Source organism: Aphelocoma coerulescens, chromosome 1 (genome assembly GCF_041296385.1).
Source record: "Aphelocoma coerulescens isolate FSJ_1873_10779 chromosome 1, UR_Acoe_1.0, whole genome shotgun sequence".
Classification (NCBI taxonomy): Eukaryota; Metazoa; Chordata; class Aves; order Passeriformes; family Corvidae; genus Aphelocoma; species Aphelocoma coerulescens.
Genome location: NC_091013.1, coordinates 52631190 through 52642562, shown reverse-complemented (window position 1 = coordinate 52642562; position 11373 = coordinate 52631190). Strand labels below are relative to the sequence as shown.

The 11373-nt window shown below is 35.9% G+C and overlaps 1 protein-coding gene across 4 annotated transcripts in view; it reads right to left on the bottom strand.

Annotated features, from left to right (window-relative positions):
- Nucleotides 1-11373, bottom strand: part of DACH1 (dachshund family transcription factor 1) — a 357124-nt gene that overhangs the window by 93746 nt on the left and 252005 nt on the right. For 2 of the 4 annotated variants that reach the window (XM_069009250.1, XM_069009258.1), the window contains one exon: nt 8957-9094. In XM_069009250.1, the coding sequence (XP_068865351.1) occupies nt 8957-9094 (138 nt within the window). The remainder of the gene's footprint in view (nt 1-8956; nt 9095-11373) is intronic. The other 2 variants (XM_069009277.1, XM_069009267.1) reach the window with 1 other exon arrangement.

Genomic DNA, 11373 nt, shown 5'->3' with positions numbered 1-11373 from the left:
GTTCCATTTGTATTTCAATGTCTAGGCAGTAGATCAATGAAAGAAACTAACAAATCATATAAAGACTTCAGTTTTATTCTAAGTTTCGATGCATATTTCATCAGAGGCTGAAGTGGAAGAAAGACAATAAATCACATTTTTAGTTCCTGATTCCTTTTTGCACTTTGTAGCGTGTGGTATTTCCTCCTGGATAGAAAAAGTGCAGATCAAAATTCACATGGAACTGTGTATTATTTTTCTATTGCCTTGTGTTGCATTGAAGCTTAAAGATCTGCAAATAACCAAAATACTATTGTTTAATGGCATATTTAACATCTGCATTTGGGGTTCTTACATAATCATCACTACAAGGCACGGGAAAAGATGAAAAATGTTTTATAACCCCATAGTAGGTAATGACTTGAGACAACAGGACTTTGATTGCAAAATGAAAGCTCAGCCTCCTATCAAGTGATTAATTGGGAAGTTCTAAGGCCTCTAGATATATAAATAGTTTTCTCTTTCTCTGCACTAACCAAATTTAACACAAAACATCCCATTCTCCACTATTGTATTGTGTTCAGATACATATTATGCTGTTTGTACTGACTTCCCAAAAATACAGCTTGGAGAAGCTCAAGTTCATCTTTTAATTATAGCTAGTCTGCTTGGGAGTTTTGTGGCCAAGAACACACCATAATCTCCTACAAAATTACAAAGAATCAGTGTAAATCAGTCTAATGTATACCATTAGCTCACAAGAATCACTATAGATATTTCTGCTCTCTAAAACAAAAACTAAGTAAATTTAATACCAGAGCTGGGTGGAGGAGAAGTAGTTGTAAGGCAGACTTTTTTCTAACAGTCTGTTGGGATCCAAATCAATGTTTTCAAACCCAAAAATGACTTGTTTAGAGACATAGAATCTGTGGTGTTTTTGTTTCCAAAGTAGCTTCCTAAGCAGCAGAAAGAAAAACTGTTGCAAATCATTCAGATATTAGATACACCATCAAAGTGGAGAAGCTTTTTCAACAAAATAAAATTGAATGGTAGGAACAAATTGAAACTGCTTCTGTTTGAATTGTGAGAATCTGATACATCTCAAAGGACAAACCCAAATCCTCTGCACTCAGGGAAAGAAGTATCTCTGAGAGCTCATTCTGACCACAGATCACATGAGAAGACAGCAGATTCTGTAATACTCATGTTATTTCTCAGAATAAAAATTTGAAAAAGATTATGTGGAGATAGTGTAACAAAAAAGGAAGTTGCATTGAGTTACTTTTTTTAAAAGGAGAAAGAAGTATTAATAACTATATAAAATTGACCATACTATTTACAAGGAAATAATATCTATGTCTACACTGCAATTCTCAGTTAAGGCTTTTCAAAACTGATTTTTTTGAGTATTTTGAACAACTTAGATAAAACTTAAAACCAGTTGCACAGCAGGTTATTAGCACTTTTGAAGCAGCACCTTCAACTAGTCTCAAGTGGAAGACATTCTTAAAATGTTGCTGTGAGCTCTCTTTTCTGTAACCATAAGAATAAAGTGGTACAAACAAAGCCTAGTAGATAAATTTCCATTAAGCCAGGGCATTAACTTATGTGAGTATACAGGAAGATATGTCCACGATTCATGTGAGTCACTGTAAATATGCAACAGGAAGTATGCATGTGTGCAACCGGGCTGCGTTGAACCTAGCTAGCTGGGAATGCTTTGGAAGTGGTGTGCACATATCCATCAAGTGAAAACTGCACAGCAAATCTCTCATAAAGTGTGCCACAACTACTACTACCCCAGCAGAATAAAGGCCTCTAGCAGCAAACAAGTCTGCAGAGGTATGTCATTGGAGGATGACTTGATGAAAGTCTATAGAAATAATTTTATTCAATCATTTACATTGAAAAGAAAAAGCTTTCAGAAGTATGTACTTCATTGCACTCCTTTCTGCCTACACATACTATTTGCATCCTGTTCAATAAGGCTTCTATGTTTTCTATGTAACAAAAATAGGTGGTTTCCAGCTACTTACCAAAAACAACCCATTAAGAAAAAAACTTCCAATTCTATTTTTCACCTTTATAGTCCATTAACTGTAATAACTTTTAATGTACTTTTATAATTTCTGAGTCTCTCAGGTTGAGTGAAAAGATACACCAAGAGTGTAGAAAGGTTATCTTAGTGATACTGGCTTTATCAAACCTTTAATTTAGCAGATCTTATTATATTATCTGTCATAGGTCACAAATTTGACTACTATCTTTTAAGGGTTTGAGAAGTCCTAGGTGATGTAGAAAACATAAAGTCAGTATATTAAGGATTTAAAAACTAATCTATTAAGATTTAATAGATAAAATTTAAGATGTGAAATGAGAATGTAGATTTAAAGTGTGTTAACTGTAAATGTATTGGCATATAGAAACCCATCAAGGTATATTAATATTCTTCTTGTTACATGAAAATGCAATATTCAGTAAAATAAATATATTGTATAAGTATCTCTGTGTGTATGTATGCATACAAAAATGAACAGATAAAATACTTTTACACAAGGAGCTGAGCAGCAGAACTGTGAACTAAAATTTCTCTGTACAGTAACTGGTAAGTACTCTCCTTAAAAGAGGGCTTTCTCAGAGAACTAACTAAAACCATAACACAGACCAGAAACAGAATTTAAGCAACATTCTGGATCACTTGTTTGCTGACTTGCTAGAGTAGCAAAAAATCTTTGCAAGATTCTCTTCAGGTAGAAGAGAATTTTGTTGATCCTAAAACTTCCTTTGAAATATTTTTTTATATTTATAAAAACATATTCATATGTGTTTCTATATTTGTTAAGGTGAATAAGGATGTTATATTTACATTGTCCATATATTTTAAGAGAATTTACTGCTGATAATGCCAAATGAATATCTAACTATACACGATGACATACTTACCATTAGTTCCCTTTTTGATGCATGAATCTAACAGGAAAATCCAATACTAACTTTGGAAAATTTAAATTATTTTCCATTTCATACTGAGGATATTTTGAAATTTTAATATTCCCTTTTATAAAATATTAGCCAAAGGTCTAAGACTGATCTTGTCTCTACAAGAGTACCTAAAATAAAGAAAAAATCTGGAACTTTTCAAGATGTGGATTTGATAAAGTTATACCTTAATTGCTGCTGTGAAGAAGCAGTAATTGTTGATTATCTGAAAATTACTTGTGGAATTTCCATTAATATCATAGTGTAAAGCTCTTCTGAAAGAAATACTTTAACTTCTTTTGTGAACATGGTGAATATTTTATATTTTGCTATAGAAAACAGCATGCATATTTTCAGCAAGAGAGTGTCCTTCCCACAACACCTCAAATAACATATTCAATTTAAAATGTAAGCATGACATTCAGGCTTCATTTGCTGTTGGTGTCGATCTAAAAAAAATATAAATTGATGGAGACAGAAAATTCTAATCTGATGCCCTAAGGCCAGATCCAATAAAACACTTAAGCATCTAAATTTGGTGTTAAAGCAACTAACTTTTCAGTGGCTGTCCCCCATAAGGGAATCTTGAGCTGAAGTGAGCTGGGTCTTATATTCCTTTATAGAGTACAGAGTAGGTATTGTTAGGCAGGTACCAGTTAGGGAGTGCTACACACAGCCACTGCCTCCAACATCACCCCAAAAAATCATATGCAGCTCCCTGGAGCTAGTAAGTAGACAAACACTGCCAGTAGGACCGAGCTACAAATTACACCTTGCAGACCCAATACAACCCGAGTCCAGGTCGTAAGGGTAATGGGATGATGTTAAAATATACTTCCCTCTTTTGCAAAAAGCACAGTGATTAAGGATAATGCTCAGGGTGTGTCACAAGTTCAATTCTCTCTTTTGCCTAGAGGCATTAGACTCCACATCTCCAAGGAGGGTGTGTTGGACTTCTACGCCATTGGTGTCATGAGTTAGCAAGGCATAGTCCCAGAAGTGATGTCCTTGCTAAGGGGTGCTTACAGCTCCTCTATGACCTGACAGAACCTATCAGCTGGCCAGTCTGAATATTGGACAATTTTTTAAGCCACTTAAAATTGTGACCGCCTCTGTGATCCACACTTAAGAACAGACAAACCCCAGGCAGAGCTCTCTCTCGTTTCTGGCGCTGGGACAGGTGGCTGCGGGCTCCGTGTAGGGGCCAGCAGGCCCAGCCCAGGCCCTGCTTGGGCCAGGTTGGGCCGGGCCACGGCCATCCTGGAGCAGATGGGCCCTGTTCCACCTGCGGAACCCCCCCTCCCTCACCCCCCCAACCCTGCTCTGTGCAGCCGGAGCAGCCCGGCTCCCCCTCTCCAGTTCGGCCAAGATTCAGCTGAAGCTGCCCCAATGTCTGGCAGAGGTCAGGTGACCAACAGCGATAACAGAAATTCCAGCTGCAAGGCCTGGGTGAGATTAACCCTTTTAGTGCTGTGAAGAGCTGAAAACCTGAGGGAGAAGAAAGAGGAGATGCTTAAAGCTGAAATTCTGTTGTAAAGCTATGAGGTATCAGAGTACCCGTTGTAATTTCATGAAGGCGCGGGGGGGTGGAGCGTTCAAATTGTACTTGTGAGCAAAAGCACCTGCGCTGAGATAGGCAGATGCTGAAGCAGCTGTAATTTCATGAGAAGTTTGAACAGGGAGAGATGGAAGCGATGAGGACTTTTGCTCCAAATGAGAAAGGAGAAAACCTCAGTTCCTAGAGATGCTCCCAGAGATAGTCCTAGAGATGAAGATGAGGAAGACCCTTTGCTCCCAGGGAAGGAGGACCTCTGTTCTTAGAGATGAAATGCTCCCAGAGATGGGTGAAGAGAACTTTTATTTCTGAACAGCTCAACCTTAAAATTTTACCCCAGTAATTCAGGAGTGGACCCTCAAAAGCAGTTGTGGGAAAAGCTGCAAGTCATGGGAGGGGGACTCTCATATGATGCGAGCAGAGAAGTTGGCTCATTGTGATAATGTTTTCATAGCATGGACAAGAGAGACTCCTCTTCCTAAATGGACTGAACAAGGTTATTATGGAAGTGGTAAACAGACTGAACATCTCAAGGGTTGTCTTTTTACATTGCCAGTGGGAGAAGGAAGAAAGGTGGGGGGAGGAGAAATGTTCTGAAGGTGTGGTATGATTTTATTTGTTTTTCTTTTCTTTTTCTTTATATTAGGTCTATTAATAAACTTCTTTATATTCTTTCAAGTTTTGTGCCTGCTTTGCTTTTCTCCTAATTCTTATCTCACAGAAGATAAACAGTAATGAGTATTTTGGACCAAACCACTACGCTAAATTGATGTTTCTCTCCGGTTAAACCGAACCCGCTACAATTGGTTATTTTGAACCCTCTTTTTTTTAAACACTTCAGATCAATGAGCAAAAAGAGGATCATGATTCAGGAGTCTGGTCTTTATGTTCTCCACTCGTTCCTCTTTCTTAAGCTATATCCACACTTAACAGATTACATTACTGAAGAGCTGAACGAGTTTTCAGCTCCATAAAAACCACCAAAAATATGTTTCTCACAACTTCAGACTGGGAGGTCTGCAGAACATCATATGTAAGCTGAGCAGGATAAGTGACGAAATACATCTCAACAAACTGAGGGACTATCTAGTGCGAACTCTTTGCGTCACAGAAACTTAACTTTACCTGAAAAGACTTTAAGTCTTAACATAGAAAACTGAATGGATCTTTTCTAATATGACTCTGATACTTCACATGAGCTCTTCTTGTTAAATCTGACCTAATAAAACCAAATGTGCATCATCAAATAGTCCATAATTACAGATTACAAAATTAGACACTTTGGTTTTGGCTGTCAAGCGCTTGAACTAACATTGTGGACTTGAACTTGCCTCTTACTTCCCAGGACCACTTGCAGTTCTACAGCCTGCTTTCAATAAAATTGGAAAAGCTGCTACCTTTTAATAAGCAAAAAACCCTTGGAAATCTAGGGTAATAGACCTCCTGTCATACAGATAATGACATCTTGAGTTATGCATAAACTGTGAGGCAGAAATGCTCTGCAGTATCTCCTGCAGTCCTCCCTAGCGCAGAATAGGAACCTGGCTGGACCACAACATAACCTTAGCAAACCTAAGTTTTCTGCTTATGGAACTCAGGGAATGAGTGGAACTTCAGATGTGTACATTGGACCTCGACCCAACATGAAGCTAGGATGCAGCCAAGCTGCACACCTGGATTAAGCAACTGGAAAATGTTCCCAACACCCATGTTTCACACATGGTCATTGACAACAGAAACTCTTCCAGTTTCCCTGCAAAAAATAATGACCCAAAGCCTGATGTAAACTTTCTGGTTTTAACAGACAGATCCATAGAATCTCATTTGATTGTTGATGCCATAATAACAACCTGACTCCATGGAAGGTAAGGTCACTCAGAACTCTGCATAGCAGAACCTGAAAACAGATTTTGAAGAGAGTCTAAAGGCAAATAAAAGCAAAAAACCAAACAAAACTGCACAGGAGCTTTACTGGTAGCTTAAACCACTCCAATAAAATAAATTAATTTTTGTCATTAATAATAATTCTTCCTGAATTTTGAATAGAAATATATATGATCTTTGAAAGACTTCTTCAGTTTGCCAATGCCAATGAACTGTTTCTAAGTGTCTTACACCATGTCCTATGGACTGGGTAAATTAGCTCCTTTTTAATATGTTTTGAACAGGTAAATGGCATTTTCTCTCCTATATCCAGCTCACAGATCAGGTCAAACAAATGATTAGCCCCTCTGACATTCAGAAGTTGGTATGTTGATCAGTTGCCTCTGTTATAACTTTGTTCCCCCTTTAAATTATCTGTTGACTGTAAATAAATTTTCTCTGATCTCAGATCACTTCAGAGATTTTTCATCTTTTCATTTTTTTAATGGAAGAGGAGACAAGTAGAGAAAAGACAGGGCCTTTTTTACTAGTCAGGATTTCCTAGGTTCTGTCAGGTTCAAGTAAAAGCCATTTTAGTTGCAGCTGGTAGATTTCTGCCAACAAAAGTGGCTTAGAAGAAAACACATTAATTTTTAAATGCTTCATGATACTTATTTAGAACTTCTGGTATCCTTTCTTTCTTTCTTTCTTTCTTTCTTTCTTTCTTTCTTTCTCTCTCTCTCTCTCTCTCTCTTTCTTTCTTTCTTTCTTTCTTTCTTTTTCTTTTGAATCAGCTGATGAAGGTGATGGGGTTTCAACAGTAAAAGTGCCATCTACATGTGTGTGTTTGAATATTTAAATATGGTCGCAGTCTGACTGATTTGCAGGGTAAAACAGTTTAGAAATCTGATTGCAAGCTCGCACTGACAAAAGTAGATAATTACTATCTCCACAAATATCTGTAAGTCAAATCACTTGTTTTAATACAGATTAGATTAGTACTAAAGTTACAAGATTGATATGAGAGACATGATAAATGTAGTCATGACAGAAAACAATTTTTAATTTAGTAACCTCTATCAATCTAGATAGCCCATGAATATTTACCATTAATTCAGTAGGCTGGAACAGAGTGGGGGAAAAAGAACAAAAAAAAAAAAAAAAAAAAAAGAATGTTTGACCTAAACAAGGACTGAGAAAAAAAGATAATTCTCAGCAGTTTTACTGAGAACAGATCTTGCAAAAACTGGCAAAATACATTTGGGATCTCATAGTAAAAAATAAAAAAAAACCTTTAAAAAAACTGAATGACATGCAAAAGTAGTTGCAATTCTTAATATCTACTTCTCTTTGCAGAACTTACCAGTCAGATTACACTGAAATAAATAACTTCAAAGGCTGAAATAAAATCATTTATGGAAATTCAAAAATTTGCTCACATCATACTTCACAACAGGGATACAATTTGCAGAGGCTGAGTAAGGGCATAGTGTAAGCAAAAACAGGTTGTGTGTGCAATGAACCAAACAAAATGGTTTATATAAAAGAAATGTTGTTTCCATTAATTTTTCTGGTAATCTTATTAAAAACACCACCTGTCCTGAATAGAATTGTCCAGGTTTTAATTCTTTTCATATCTCAGTGTTCAAACACAAGACAGAGGAGGCATCATCTTATAGCTATTAAAATATGTCACAAAATGTCTTATTCTGAAATCTTCATAACTACAGCAGTTTCTCCAAGCTCTGTTTCAATGTTTGGTTATTACTTCTTTTACTTTTTCTCACATTGGGCTCAAAGAACTGATTTTTCTGATAAGCTTAAAGAATATTTTTTTTCAAAGCATGCATTGCATTTTCAGCTTCTCTTTATACAAAAGGTTTACAGTCTATAAGACTTAAAATTCACATATATTAAGCAAATAAAACATAAATGCACCTTTCAAAATTCCACCACCATCCTACCAAAATCCCCTATAAGACCCCTGAAGAGGAACTTGACTTTGAATACCAGCCGAGATGAAATGGTGTCATAATCAGCATAAGTGCATGTGGACTATTCACCTAGATCAAACACTTTGGTCATATACTCAATTAAATTTAAATCCCATTATATAATGTATACCAGCCTCATTTTATGCAATTCCCTAATTTAATGGCTTGGTATTAGCCTTTTTCTTTTTTGCACACATGGACTAATTTTCACGGTGCTCAGTCCCTCTGGGAAGTAGGTCATTAAAGTCAACTGGACGGAGACAGAAACTTAACACCTAAACAGTGTTGCAGAAGGGTCAGAGTCACAATAATAATGTAAAACAGTTTTTCACTCATCCTACTTTGAAATATTTATGAAATCTCTCCCTCATATATATCTATGATTCATTAATCTTGGAGATTATGAAGTAGAAGAATAATGAAAGCTATCATCCTGTTACAATTTAATTTGTGAAACTGAAAAAAAAAAAATCAACAAAACAAAAATCCCAATTAAAAAATTAAAAATCACAATTATAATAATATTTAGCTACCAAGACAACATCTGTTTTACACTGAAGCAGGAGAATCATAATATTCATATTACCTTTCTCAATGTGTATTCTTTTTGTCTCATGTCCCACATCATGACCAGCCAGATCACCCTCCTTAGGTCCAGGCAGGACATTAGGTGACAAACCCATCAGCATTTGGTTCATAGATAGCCCGTTCTGATGGACTGCTGCTAGACACAAGTTCAGGCAGAAAGAAATCAGCTGTCATATTAACAGTACACTTTTTTACTTATTTTACATAGTGTTCCTCTTAATTATGCAAGAATTCTAAAAATCACAAAGTTACTTAATTAGTGCCATCAGGATCCACATAGAGGGGAAGTTTATTCCTATTACTTCTACTTTAAAGCAATTAATTTTAAAAGAAAGTTCAGTAACTTTGGATAAAGTTGGAGATTTGCAAATATGTTCTTGCTTATTTAACAAGAATTGAAATGCAAAACAAAGCAAACAAGAAAAGCGTTAAAGGCTCTACATAACATAACTTACTGATCTATTTTCTTTTTAGTTAGTTGCACAAAAACTCTTGAGTACCAGCATTCCCAATATGCAGCCCCTAATAAATTCCTTAAATGAAACATTGTGGCCTTTCAGGTGATATACAATGTTTTTCCATATATACTGTGCAACAGTAGAATTGCTTATTTGCTCATCAGATAGGTTGAAAAGCTCTGTCCAACAGTTTTCAAAGAGACCTTCATGAGTCTCAAACACACCTCAGAATCTCATATTAGCTAGTTTATATTTCTATGCTAAAAAATTGTATTTCCAAAAGGTTTATGCCATTTTTAGTAAAGTTGGTTTGTTTGTTTTTAATATGGAACCCATATTCCTGTAGTAGTCATCTTTTTCTGGCTAGCACCACGAAAGATTTACTTAAGAATCAGGTGCAATGTTAACAAATCAGATCAGACAGAAAAAAATTATCTTATAAATAAATAAGTTACTGAAGTGATCCACTACTTAAGGAACTCTGTTATGTTCACATGGAAGAAAAAAATGTGCAAAGGTCCCACTCCTCTCTGTAGAGTAAGCTGAACAGTACAATTTCTTTTTTTTGTTAAAAAAAATTCATTCCTTAGCAAAAGCAATGGATATGTCTCAATTTAGATTTTTGGGGGTCGTGGTTTTGTTTTTTTTTTTTCAGAGAACAATAGAAAAGGCCTTCATTACTTGTAAACAAATATACTATTCAATCAATTAAGAAAAAATTAAACATCCACATTTGTGAGGGGTTTTTTGAGACCTTCACTTACGAAGTCTGCAGTGGGTTGATCCTGGCTGGACACCACGTGCCCACCAAAGACACTCCATCACTCCCCCTGCTCAACTGGACAATTGAAAGAAAATATAATGAAAGGCTTGTGGGTCAAGCCTGGGGAAATAGATAGGTCACAGTATATGGGATGCCAATTTAATCTGCACTCCGAATTGTCCAAGTGATAAGAAAACAGAATTTTTAGCTTGTCATAGTCAGGCCTCATTTCTTTTCTTTGGTAAGTCATTTTTCATCACACACTAGCGAAAGATCTCTCATCTGAAGGTCAATGAAGAGTCAGCTTCCTGAGTCTGCAGAGAACCTGAAAAGAAGCAGCCTAAAGGACACGTGTTGCATCTAATCAATATGGCCCCCTATTTCATACAGCTATTTCATGGCCTTCTATGTGTATGCCAAATCCTCCAGTTTCTACTGACAAATTCCACTGTGGAAAGATGATTTAAAAGCACAAAACCCCACAACCGAGCAGTATTAAAGGGAATGGACAAGTGTAATATGAATTTAAGTACATCTCTGTAAAACAGTATGCATTTAAAACATTAATTTCCATTGCTGCACTGGAATACCACAGAATTCAGAGTCTTTGCCATGTAATTTACATCCTGTATATGGAACCTTGATAAAAACGGCATCACTCTGGCACACCACGGTTTAATTTCACTCTGTCCCATGTGAGCCACGAGGTGATAATATTTCTATTATATTTCTCACCATTACAAAATTTTATGTTTAAAAAATGTGTATAAAGTATGCACATTTTTAATTTATTTAACCCAATTCTTCTCTTTACCAAGCAATTCTACCATGTAAAATATTGCTTATGAAGTCAGATTCAATTTAGAAATCAAAACAGAATAACCAGATTAAATAAAATTCAATTTCTTTTAAAAATGTTTACACTATATGTTCAGTTCTAAAACTAATCTAGCAAATTGCTTCCCGCCTGCAATTCTGTATTTCATTGCTCATATCTTTATGTTTAATATGACATGATGGCAGTTTATATCAGTACCTGTTAATGTAGCATCAGATATTATGATACTATAAACTGGGGAACATAATGTTGGGAGATAGCTATTGCAGCTGAACTTCTGAACATGATACATATGAGATCTATTTAAGACGAGGGCATTTTGATAGATAAACAAGCTGCACCTAATCAAATTTAAA